Below are 13261 nucleotides of genomic sequence, written 5' to 3' on the forward strand. Positions count from 1 at the left end.
GCAGATCAACATATTTGTGCTTCCGTCCGCTGTTTCCATCGTGGGTGGCGGGGTCCGCAAGAGAGGCACGTGCAGGAAGTGAATTTAATAAAGTGTTCAATGAAAGAATGTCACTGAAAAATAAGTTACTATATGTGTGTTAATAGCATTTATTTATGAAGACAGCAGTAGGCACAGGTGACATTTTCTTCCCACTCTAGATTGTATATTTTAACTTGGATTGTTCTATGAGAAAAAACCTGCACCACGTATATTTTTTAAATAAAACCCAATGTTTTAAATACTGATGATTAACATGAGCAATATTTGACGACTTTTAATAATTTTGAGTAATTGTCATACATGGTTTGTCCTTGAAAGTAACAGCATTGCGGCATAAATAATTTACATTTACTATTATTACTACTACTACTACTACTACTGCTACTACTGCTACTGCTATTACACAACTAGTCAGATTCAGTTGCATTGGAGAAAACCACCCAAATCCTGAGCGGAAACTGCAATTTGTCGTATTTTTCCTTTTACCCCAGACCTGTAATAATCAGACACTGTTCTATGAGAAAATGTATGAACCACTTTTATTTGTATTTTTAATAAACACAATATCTTAAATACACACAAGTTGGGAGAGCAATATTGAATCCCTTAGAAGAAAAAAAAAAAAAAAACTTTTCTAGGGCAAGTGGGTCCTTTTTCCATGTTGAGAACAGCACAGGCGTTAAGTCTTTCAACAGGCCCCGAATATCTCCACCTACTTAAAAAAAAAAAAAAAAATAGATCACACTTCATCCGCATGTTTTTGCGTTACGAGTAGAGAAAGTGATGTGACCGATGTCTATAAAGATGAGGCAAAACAGTCCTCTTACAACAGCTTCCCCACAAAACAAATTTGTGAGTCCAACAGAGGAAAAGAAAAAAGTCGTAGGAAGTTCATTCATTAGTTTGCTTCATTCTTTGAAGCCTCGTCAAAGTTCTCCACAAGATCTGCAAGACAAAAGTGCAGAATTATTTGCTTGTACCAGACCACAAACGTGACACTTTTTACTTATTGCCAATCACTAATCAAACGAAAAGTACCCCGAGCGTTTCAGCGTCATGAAACAATAGATTTGTTTGTCTATGATTTCAAGGGTCGGTTTGTCCATTTGTAACTAATTCGTCACTGTGGATCTTATTTTGAAGGCTGCTACAGGAGGATCAAACTTCCCTTGCCGTAAACAGTAAAAACATTTAATGTTAATATTTAATGATGGATGTGTCTTGAAACCAAAGTTACATTTAATTCTGGCAATTTGCAACATGACTATATACTGTCACCCAAAAAAACATGTCATTCAGATTCAGTTATTTCCCGTTCTGCTAGTGCTACCATTTATGTGTATAGGTTGGAAATTAACCAGCTTACATTTTATCATTGACCATTTGAACTGGCAATGGAGTGACAGAAATTTGAAACTGTTTTACGGAAGTAACAATCAATCTGTACCTGGTACGTCGTCTTCTTCGTCCTCCTCCTCGATTGCCTTTGTCTCCATTGCTGAAATGTAATAAAAGAAGATTCAAATAAAACACATTTTTGTCTGAAACGTCATTAAAACATGGTCAGCACTAGTGTTTCCAGTTGTTGAAAACAGCTCAATGACTATGTTATAGAGTCTTATAGGAATTGATTTTAACAACAACAAAATGTGCCGACCAGGCTATTGGTGCATTGCTACATGGTCCCTGCAACTGCAGAGACATCACTGCATTTCAACCTTTGTGCCTTCAAGAAACTGCCAACAGTTACATTTCCAACATGGAAGAGCAAATGCAACGACCAACAGAGGGGTAATAAGCGCTATAATGCTGAATGAACATATACAGACAACATCTTCTATCCAGAGCATGTTGGAATTTAGTAATTTCATGTTCTTCAGAGCATTTTAGTGATAAACATTGAGCTCCTGAGGATGAATTCCCCTCAGTAAAATTTAAACAGCTTTTCTATCAAACTTGCCAACACAAGTTTGGCTTCGGAGGCAGCTTTTCATCAACCAATTTGCGTTCCTGTTGCCTATATTCTAAAGTCTTTCAGGACATTCAAATGAAATATGACCCACATTGCCGGGGGAACTGCTCGGCCAGTTTGCGCAGGCTGGTGAGGCTGTCTGCTCCCAGCTGGCTGAGGATCCCAGGAAGCATCTCCGTGAGCTGCTTGGTCTCGGCATGGCCCGTAATGGCGAAGGTGTTAGCAGACAAAGACGCCTGCACCTTCGGGTTGTTGAAGTGGATCACTGTGCCGTCGTCCTTCATCATGTTCACCTGGGAGTATACATACGGTCAAGATCACCTTTTAAGAGAACTCTCAAATTCAATGCAAGACGGAACACTCTTAACATTCGACGCAGGGTTCCACAGCTCAGATCAGAGCAATCTTTCCTCTAAAGAAGGCAAATAAGAACTCTTGATGTATTAAATATAGAATGTTTCCTGCTGCTGCTCCAATCCACGGAGCAGCTCGCCCCCGAAAAAGTCCCGCCTGTATTCTCACGGTCCGGAGGCAAATGCCCGTGAGCTGGTGGTTGGGAACTTCTACACTAGAGGACATTCCATCTGTGATGGTCGGGTTTATCTCCCACTTTCATGAGCCACAACTGTGGAATTTGACATTCTGGTGAATGGCACACTCCCTTGTACACACAGTGAAACGTCACAGGAGGTGGAAAATGGCTTGTGCAGCGCACAAACCATTTTTTTCACGGACTTCGCACACCGCTACCGGGAATATTTCCCTCTAATGTGTTTAGTGTGGAGCTAAATGAACTTATATTAAACTTTATTGCTCATAACATGTGAATTGATTCACTAACGTTGGCCAAAACAGTTATAATCAACTATTTATTTATAAAAATAAATACAAAACCGAATGGCAATTTCAGCATTCCAAAAGGTTTATTTATTTATTTTGAATTCAAATTTGAATCTCTTTCCTGCAGCCTGAGTACATATGCAAAGCAAATACAAAGCAAATGAGTCATTGGGTGTTGAGCTGCAGACACACAGCACATCATGTTCAGGGCTCATTAACGCTTGCTCGGAGCAAGTAAACTCTGTGTTCGGACCAGTGGAATGCCTCATGCAATTGTCCGATCACGCAAGTGAAAAATACATTTGATCTCTGTAACGTTATCTGAAAACTAACTGCATACTCTATCGATTTTTCTGCATACGCGAGTGGGGCAGATTCAATAACATATGATATATTTTACAATATGTCCACTTGAAAGGGCGGAACGGAGATCAGCAGCTTGTGAGAAGTACCGGTAGGCACTGCGCTCCATAAGAGTAGTTAACATTATGGATATGATTTGGATTATGATATCAAAGATAAGATAATGTTAAATGGAACATAATGCTGTGATATGATGAGTAGACTTAGGTGGAGGGAGAGAAACATCCCTCCCCCCACCCCTTCCCACAGCCCCGTGGTGACCGGATAGCCGATCGGTGATCTTGAGTAGCGATTGGACAATATGAAAATAGAAACAACCCCCCCCCCGACACACACACACACACACACGTAGTTGTTACCTGTTAATTGTATGTTTTGTACATTAATAAATTACACAAATTACAACCAAATGCTATAAATCTGTGAATCAATCAATTATCTATACAGAGGTCAGATTATTAAAAGCATGTCTCAAAGGCTTTATATACATAGATCTGGATTGGGAATCACACCAAATAAATGGGCCAAAACTATAATTTCCTTGTTTTTAATATCATAGTTTATTTTCATGGGTGTTGTTTTGAGTTGGTTGACCTGGAACTGCTTTGCCTTACCTCTTCTATGCCTGCAATATTGTTCACCACCAGCTTCTTCAGCGAACTTTGGAGTTTTTTGTCATCAGCTGTTGCCGTTTTGTGAACAACCTTTTTCTTCCTACGAGCTGTTCCCTGGGGACAGAACACGTGACACACTATGAAGCAGGATTAAAGAGAATTGGTGGAACCAAATTGAGAAGTATCAGCAATAAACCAACTGCCAGTAAGTGGGGCCATCTAGTGAGCAGCAGAGGGAAGAGCTCAGAGTAAAAGCGGACCAGACCACTGGGTCAGTGCTTCTAGGCATAAAGGGAATGCTGAGGCCAGGGGAAATAACCTGGCAGATGCTGTGTGACATTGGGATTCTGTTTTAACAAAGACATAACTCAAACCACCTACATGGTCGGAACGGTGACACATACACTAATACAATCACAAATTGGAAGGAAATATAATGTTTGGAGCGAAGTGGTTAGGGTGTTCAGTAATATGAATGTAGAAATAAACCAGGAGTTGTACAATACCTTTCCGCCTATTCGGACTTGTGCCTGAAGTTTGGCAAGCTTCTCTTGGTTCATGGCGATAACTGTATATATACACACATTAAAAAAAAAAGATATAATATATATATTACTTGAATTAACTGACAAAATAAAATCGCCCCTGTTTTCCCAGATAAATTAACCGCTGAAAAAATAAGTTTAAGGGCTGGTTCTTATTTTATTACCGTGAGAGTGTCCAAGAGAAAATATACAAATATAAAAACACAAAACGCTCAGATTTGACATAGACAATCGGAGGACTTAAAACAAATAAATATATATTGATTATTCCTCGATACAGTACATGTCATCCGTGTCAAACACGACGCCAGACTGAAAACAGGTCGTATATAATCCGAAATATGAAGCACAATTTAAATATGAAAGGTCCCGTAATGTATTACAATACAACGCGATATATAGGTTGACAGATGTGCACCACGGCAGGAGGCAGCTAGCTAAACGGCTACCGTTAGCGCCAGACTGGGCAGATAACAGCTAACCGCAAAGTCAAGCTAATTGCGAGTTGGGTCGGACGGCAAATAAACAGCGAATGACAAAAGTGATTCAAATATAAAACCAAATGTCTAGTCGCGTTTCGCTCATGTTCTCACCGTTAGTTTGAACCTCCGGATCCGGGCGGTTCACTCGTGGTGGCGTGAAGTGTTCCTCCTCCTCCTCCTCCACCTTCTTCTTCCGCTTCTTCTTCTGTTCTGTCCTGTTCCGTTGGGGGAAATGGGGTTGGGTTTTTTTCGTGCTTTGGCGCCACCTACCGAGCCGGAGGCCGGCGCAAGCGTGACACCCTTCTCAAAACTCATCATTCATCTGCTTTCTTCTCTGCTCTCCTCTCTTGTCGGGTTGTTGGTGTAATAACTAGTATCCCTGGCACATAACGAGGAAGGTTTTGGCTTTTCTCTTTTTTCAATTCACAGACATTATTCAGAGACAATTGGCCTCGGTGCGCCGATGTTGACCACTCAGAATCGAGTATCCCAGAGCGGCCTATAATAATCATAAATAAAGTAATATTGCGTGTTTTAACTGTCAATGCATTTGTGTTGGAGGCTTCCGTTTTTTTCTGTTATCTCACTTGACATTTCCTTGTTGGGCGTACTTTCAAATATGCTGTCCAGGGTCACGATTTGCGTCATTCCATCTATGAACTCTATTTAGTTTTGTTTATATTCTCACTGTGTAATAACTCAAATAGAGCATGTCATTCCCCTGATAAACCACATCTGACCTTACCTCATGTGAGTGCCCAGTTATACTGCGGCGGTTTTATCGCTATTCCTGCTGTGATGAGGGGAAAGCTGAGATGGGATACGCATACTTTTGGCAACGCGGTGGTAATTAAATGACTGCGAAACATGAATCTAAAATACTTTCGTTGGTGCCATGAAAGTGTGATCTTTAAACCATGTGGTCATGGACGACTGCGGAGGACGGTTCACATGATACAGAACTATATCAGGCGAAATAAAGGCAAACCATGTTTATTTCATAACAGCGTTCTGAAATGTACACCGAACAGATAGTTTGAATAATCCAGGAAAAAAAAAAATTAAAATTCTGAAGTAAAAAAAAAATTAAAAATTAAAAAATAAACAGCTGTGTCCCTTTTATTTTCCGTACCACAGATTATTTCATAAAAGAGGACAGGTTAAGGGGGTGGCCCGTGTTGCCGTTACTGCAAATATTTTTTTCTTACTGAACTATGAATAAACATTGGGATGTTAAGGTGCGAATGAATTCCAACCCTTCCCGGCCTTGGTCAACATACTCTTTGCCCAGAAAGGGTAGAAGTCCAGCTTGGTCCGTACCTGCCGCGTGACTTTTACGACGGAGCCGCGTTTCCGACTGCACCTCGGCTGAGTCCATCAAGCAACTGATCAATTATTAGCCACATTCAAATCACTCCGGAAGCTGCAACAAATGCAGGACTATTAAGATACTTCTGTTTAAACGAGATAAAAAAAAAAGAAAAAAAAAAGAAACATATTGTGCCCTCTTTTTGTGTTGGTTATAGTTTATACTATAAAATGCCCTATGGACATAGTGTGGATATATTCATGGAAAGAACATAAAAATGTCTTTGTTTCGACAGCCCTCACTGTGAAAAGAACATAGCAGCAATTAAGGCAAAAGACTGTTCCCCATGGTTACAATTATACCTGAGTACCTAGGACAATACGTTATGTTACATCTACGTGTCAATTAGAGCAAACGTTTTTGGTATATGGAATATCATAATCAGCACATAAAGGGTTTTTTTGTCAACACAAAAGCTATGAAACGCAGAACGCCAAAGCTGAAAAACTGCTTTGATTCAGACACGTCGGCAACATTCCTGTCACATTTTGAAGTGCAAGTTCTCTACACTATCCACTTATGCTACTAAGACATGAGTATTACAATCATTAACAACACAGGTTAATTCTTCGATGTCTATGGTAATAAAGACATTTGCGCTAAAGTAAAGGGGAACGCTCAGTCGGACCATCTTATCGGCTATCAATAAACTTTTGAAAGCTGCCGGCCTGTCTGCGTGCCAGTCGATTGCAGCCTTGTGCTACGAGCCACTCGTCATAAAAAGGACACATTAGGCGTCTTGACCAATACGCTTTTTCATTTCCCCGGGCAGGGTGTCAAAGAGGTGGTCCTCGACCACCAGGCAGTTCAGGGGATGACAGTTGCTCAGCTGGGCAGGCAGGCGATCCAAACAGTTGCCCTTCAGCTCCAGCTGAGAGAGATGGACGAGCTGGCCCACGTCCTCCGGCAGATCCGTGAGCTCATTGTTTCCCAGGCAGAGCACCTTGAGCTTGGTGCACTTGAAAAGGTTTTTGGGCAGCGCCTCCAACTTGTTGGAATTGATCGCCAGGTGCTGGAGGTTGTGGAGGCCGCCGATGTTGGGCGGGAGCACCGTGATGGAATTGTGGCTGACGTCCAGGTGCCGGAGTTTGGACAGCGTGAACAGAGCCGGGGGCAGGGCCCCCAGCAGGTTGTGCGAGAGGAAAAGTGACTCCAGAGTCTTCACCTGGCCGATGCTGGCCGGAATGGTGCTGATCCTGTTGTGCCACAACTTAAGGCAAGTCAGCCTCTTGAGGTGCTGAAAGCTGATGATCTCCGCTATGGTTTGAATGCGGTTGTACTTTAGGTCGAGTTCCTGTAGGTTGGTCAAGCTGAAGACGGAATGCGGAATCCGCTCCAGCTCACAGCTGTGCAGCTCGAGTTCGGCCAGGTTTGCCATCTTTTTTAGACTATTGAGCACCAGTAGTTTTGTACCATCATTGTGCACCACAATTTTCTTGAGGTGTAGCGAGAGGTCAGTGATATTTGTGGGCATTTTCGTGAGGTTACTCTTCAGATATAAAGTCTTGAGATGTCTCAAGTCCCGCATGGAATCCAGACCGATCATTTTGTTGTTTTCCGAGCTCAAGTTTCCGACCAGGTTCAGCTCCCGCAGTGATCTGAGCAAGTACACCCACGGCGGGATCTCGGCGACGTCCGTGAACTTGACGTGGAGGCAGTGAAGGTGGTCACGGAGGAACGCGAAGGCGGTCTGCTCCACCTTGGCCGGGCAGTGGCAAAGATGCAGCTCCCTCAGGCTGGTCATTTGGGAGACCTTCGCCGAGAAGCGGGCCTCGGGAATCAGCTCCAGCTTCAGGACCTCCAGGTCCGTGAGGTCGAACACCGCGTTCGGGAGGCCGGAGAGCATGTAGAGCTGGAGCTCCTGCTGGTCCTGCGCATTGCGGCTCACCAACTGCCGGAGCTTCTCGAACGTCCACTCGTGGTTGAGGCTGATCTGCCTCAGCTTGTTCTCGCTGACCTCCGACAGGAAGACGCCGAAGCGCTTGGAGTACAGTTGGTCGTACTGGTCCACCATGTGCAAGAGGAACGCAAAATCGTTCTTCACGTCGGGAATGTCGCTGAAGCTGCTCTCTTCCCTGACCTTCTCGAACGAGTACTCCTTCAGGGGTCCCCGGAACAGCCAATACAGGGAGTACATGCACACCATCCCGTAGATCAAAATCAGAGCCATGTAGCTCAGGAGAAGCTTTCTCAGCATGAACGCCATGTTGTGCGTGCAGGAAAAGCGCGTGTACCCTGTCAGATATTTTACGTTGGGCTCGCAGGTGTGCTGAAAATCGATGGCCGCTATAAAGGTCGACGTGTAGGACAAAATCAAAATGAACTTGACCGTTTTGACGACGGTCTGAGCCACGTAGAGTTTGTATATGAAATCGCTGTCCTCCACGTGTGCTCGGAATTTTCTCACCTTCTCGAACAGAGCTTTGGCCTGCTCGCCGTCTTTTTTGTCCAGGATGGTCAAAGTGCTCGGCACCTCGATCAGCTTGTCCGCCGAAAACTTCACGCCGCTGTTTCCCAGCATGGGCGTGGACAGATTTGTCTCGGTGACGTCCTCCTTGCCGGCGGCCGACTGCTGTTTGGGAACCGAATTGGTTCCGATCAACCTGTGCTTGTTCTCCTCCGACTCCTCGCAGGCCGTCTCTGACAGAGCCTTTGTGGTCCATGGCGACTCAAAACATCTGCCCAGAATAGAGACAAAGTGTTCAATCTTTGAGCTCGTTTTGGGGTACTTGAACCAGAAATTACTACTGACCATGAGCACCAGGGTGTGGATAAGGGTCAGGTATGGGAAGTACTTTGAATACCAGGGTAAGGCAACGTGGTAGCACATTTGGTTGACAAATATATACTGCTGATAATCCAGGTTGGTGCTGATCCCTGTGGGTCGAGGTTGTCGACTGTATTTATCGTCCTGCATGGCAACAGTCTGTTCATGTGTAACGTGGAACCCGTGGGATGCTCGATCCGGTGAGTCATTGGGGATTATTGCAGCGGCAGCTTCCACTGCCGCCGCGGAGACGACAGAGGAGGCCCCCTCCGTTGGACCTTGTGTGGTAAAAGAGTGAGGCCTTGCCCCCGTGGAATCTTCCGCTTCCTCCAGAAAGGGCAGGCACGCCACCTGGTCCTTGGTGATCTGCATGGTCATGGCAAAGATGGCCAACATGAGCATGACCAGGCCCAGGTAGTCCATGAAAACGTCCCACCATGGCTTCAAGATGCGGTACGTTGGCTGGATGTCGTTCAGGGACGCAACTTCGGTGAGCGTGAACATTGCTGAAATGAAACGAGATACAGTCAGTCTAGCATGAGATGAGGTTTTGCACGCTCCAGGTGAGGGCAAAGTCAAGAAGAAATAACCATCTCCAGTGCCTTGAAACCACCAACACTATTCTGCGGGTGATGAACAATAGAAGGTTGTTATTTTCTTATGAATCATGTTACATAACCCCTGAAAGGACAATCCTATGATAACATTCAACACAAATGGGTCTTAGATGTGGCAATAGGCCAAAGGCAAGAAAAGGGAATTTTGAAATGAACCATTTTCCATATCGAATTGTGAGAAGGCAAAAAAAAATTGCAAGGAAAAGGTGACTAAAGACTGCTTTTTTTTTTTTTACGGATTTGTGTTTATGTATCCTTGACTAATGTACTAGTCCCCTGCTGATCCTGTTCAGTGGTTAAGGGGCCAGAGTCATTGTTGCTAAGGGTAAATCTGTTTGGACAGTAAGCTGGGGTGAGGGTACCTCTCCCACATGTGGAATGCTGATCTGAAAACGCTGTCAGGCAACACCAGGTGTCACAGTCTCGCCGTTTCCAGTTGGACGGGCCACTATAAGCACTAAAGTAGCTGGGCCTCCACACCTGTAATGTCGCCAGGTGAAGGGAGCCGGGTCTACACGCCAAAACTCTCCGCGTGAAAATGTCAGTATCTATGACGTCTTTCAAGACTTGTTTCACGAACTGATCGTTGTAGAAGCTAATTTGCATTTACATTTTCTTGCATTGCCTGATAAAGATAAATCGACAGATATTTTATTTATCCCAAATTGCGGATGTTCTTTTTTATTTAAAGTATAGAGTGAAGGTAGTTAAATCATATATATATATATATATATATATATATATATATATATATATATATATATAGATAGATATATATACACCTACCAATATTGATTGATTATTTTTCATAAATATACATATAGATGTAGAAAAGCAAAAATAGACTTAAATCAATTTTGAACGTTCACCTAAAACAGTATAAAGTGTAAAATTCTAGGGGCTGGATACTTAGTACTCACAGTACTATAATGGAGCACATCAGAGCACATTTAAGAATAGTCGCAAATGGCGGTCTCAGTTTCTTCTTTATGCCGCAGACAACACGGATCCGGTTTAAACTAATGGTTTGCACATGGATCTTGCGAAGAGAAAAAAAAAAAGAAAGAAAGAAAGTAAGTAAGTAATTTTGTGTAACGTCGCGGTAATAACCGTGCTGCAGGTTCGGCGCCGGACATCCCTCGGACGGGGCCACTTCTTTGCGCGCTCGAGACGGAGTCAGGTGACTCGGAACGTGGGGGGAACCGAGCCCCGGCGATGCGGGGTGCCGAGGGTCACATATTCAACATTTTTCGGTGAGCAACATCCTCACCTGGGTCAGTGACCTTTCTCGGTCGCGAAGGGGAAAAAAAAAACAAAAAACTAAACAAACAAACAAAAAAAAAAAAAGGAACCCCCCCCCCCACGAAGTTAAGGAAAGCGCGTTCGCACCCGGAGCGCAACCCGGTGTGAATAGACTGGAAGCGGCGACTTACTGTCGGGCGCGACGTTATCCGAGCGCTCGCCGATCCCCTTCCACTCCGCTCTTCAAACGCAACTCATTGTTGTCGCTGTTTTTCTTTTCCTCCTTGTTGCTACTTACCATTAGCCGTCACCGCAAAACGATCAGCGTTTGCTCCCGGCGACGCGACGGCGGGAGACGTGCTCCCCCGGACCCCCCATACCCGAGACGCGGCGTCCCGCTAGCCCGTAACTTGGGAGGATGTGCGCAGCTAAGCCCGGGCTGTGGCGGTGTGGCGCGGGGGGAGGAGGGCGGGACAACATGGAGCCCGGGGCGGACCTCCGCGCCCCGATTGGCGGAGGAACGTCTGAGCCGGGGCCCGGCTCCGCTTATCTGCCGTCCAGCAGGCTCTCCGTCAGGGTCCCGGCACTCTGGAGCGGGACCGCGGAGCAAAGTCGGTTTCACGTCGGTGTTGCCACTCAGCCGGTCGTTATCACAAAATAATAACACCCCGGACAGAAGAATAAACCGACACGGAAAGTTGATTTGAAATAGTTTGGAATGAAAAATAAAACATGAAAAAATTATGAAAAAAACGTAGCTGACAATGAAACGTCATATATGAAGCGGTTGCCTGTGACAACGGTCATTATTAAGAAACAGTCAGTCATTATTCAGAAATAACTGACTGCAACTTGCCGATATCGGCCAATCAGAATTCAGCGTTCCCCACATAACGTTTTCAGAAGAGTAAAACATAGAATATAACAAAGCTTATTAAATGTCTATTTTTGCTGGTTTACTGGTTGATTGTTTATCTTTAGGTTAATTGTTTATCATATTTCACCAAAACAGAGAGGATTCGACAATCCCTGTACAGATTGGTCACACTCAGTGTCCACTTACAATGCGCTCAAAGCAACCATGGCTCGTCTTTCTGAGAAGCACTCCTATGTGTCAGGGAGCAAGCATTAAAGTTAAACAAAATATAATGAGATGGCTGTATATCGTTAATGTTTGTTTTCCCCTCGATGTTCCAAGCAGGAGGAGGAGAAGGAGAAGAAAACCTGGCCAGTGGCCCCCAGGCCCCCAAAGCCCCAGATAATTTGAGTTTGAGACCACTGGCCTAGATTTGGTAAAAAATATATATATAATTTAAAAAAAACTCTGTTTCCTCTAAGTATCCATAATAAGTTGTGGGAAACGTGTTAACCTGCTTTCAGAAGATCCCAAGTTCCGACAAGTTTCCCTGTCGAGCATTGTGTCCTCCAAACAAACTGTGCGTGAAAGGCGCATGAACAGCAAATGCTACAAGTGAGCGCCAGAACATCTACACTGCTATGACATCATAATGCTACAGTATCCATAGCAACAGTGAAATCACTCACATTGTGTGTGTGTGTGTGTGTGTGTGTGTGTGTGTGTGTGTGTGTGTGTGTGTGTGTGCGCGTGTGTGCGTGCGTGCGTGCGTGCGTGTGCGTGTGTTTTGTCCTCTCATTGAATCCAGCCTGCAAAACACATTTTCTATTTACAATGCTTAATTAATGCACACAGGATTTTCCTAATGCTTTCAGAATACAAAAAAAAGAACGATAATTATATGATAAGGATTATTAGAATGCCCATTCAGGCTGTTACCCTGCTTACACCCATCTAATTGCTTCACGTTGTATATTCAGCACTGATCAGGTTCTGGCACTTTTTTCATTGTTGATCTAAGTTATTATTATATATATTTTTTTTTTAGTTAAGTTAATTCTGTGTTAATTACACATTACTTTCAATAGCTTCACCGCCTGCTTGTTTTTGATATAAAACAAGTGAGAATGCAGTTTAGCGCTGTTTGGGCCACAATATGATCGCGACCGACCCAAGTTCAAGGGGAAAAAAAAGTGAAGCTTTTAAAATGAATGTATAATTATCACAAAAAAAATCTGACCTTTTTATATATTTAAAATCAATCATAAATGTCATTGAGGGCAGAGCAGGTCTCAACAAATTTCAAAAGGCCTTGGTTTCAGATCGAAGTACACATTGGCCAAGCTTTTGAAATGAATGTGAAATTAGCATTTTAAAAATTATGCAAATTAATGGGCACTGCAAGTTTTCCCTTTCCACAACTTATTGTTTTGGTTCAGTACTTTTACCACACTGGAATTGAAATAGCAGCTATTGCAAAAATGGCAGGAAGTTCAAAAAAGAAACACTGCTGATGAAAGGTGGCATTCCACTTATTACCACAAAGCTAAGT

At 43.6% G+C, this 13261-nt stretch overlaps 2 protein-coding genes across 3 annotated transcripts; both read right to left on the minus strand.

Annotated features, from left to right (window-relative positions):
• Nucleotides 1–564: 564 nt before the first annotated feature.
• LOC307238434 (transcription factor BTF3 homolog 4-like) lies at nucleotides 565–5064 on the minus strand. The gene is made up of 6 exons (XM_080011407.1): nucleotides 4970–5064; nucleotides 4338–4399; nucleotides 3832–3945; nucleotides 2106–2307; nucleotides 1490–1540; nucleotides 565–987 (listed from the first exon to the last, which is right to left on the minus strand). The coding sequence occupies exons 2-6, from the start codon at nucleotides 4389–4391 to the stop codon at nucleotides 941–943; spliced, it is 468 nt and encodes a 155-aa protein (XP_079867533.1). The 5' UTR covers nucleotides 4392–4399; nucleotides 4970–5064; the 3' UTR covers nucleotides 565–940.
• Nucleotides 5065–6847: 1783 nt separating this feature from the next.
• Nucleotides 6848–11231, minus strand: LOC307238438 (volume-regulated anion channel subunit LRRC8D-like). Of its 2 annotated transcripts, none has more exons than XM_080011415.1 (2): nucleotides 11152–11231; nucleotides 6848–9500 (listed from the first exon to the last, which is right to left on the minus strand). In XM_080011415.1, the coding sequence occupies exon 2, from the start codon at nucleotides 9496–9498 to the stop codon at nucleotides 6958–6960; it is 2541 nt and encodes an 846-aa protein (XP_079867541.1). In that variant the 5' UTR covers nucleotides 9499–9500; nucleotides 11152–11231; the 3' UTR covers nucleotides 6848–6957. The 2 variants fall into 2 exon arrangements, with proteins under 2 accessions (XP_079867541.1, XP_079867540.1); XM_080011414.1 differs by having other exon boundaries at nucleotides 11045–11230.
• Between the last annotated feature and the right edge of the window lie 2030 nt (nucleotides 11232–13261).

The sequence above is a fragment of the Zeus faber genome (assembly GCF_960531495.2).
Source record: "Zeus faber genome assembly, chromosome: 12".
NCBI classification, from domain to species: domain Eukaryota; kingdom Metazoa; phylum Chordata; class Actinopteri; order Zeiformes; family Zeidae; genus Zeus; species Zeus faber.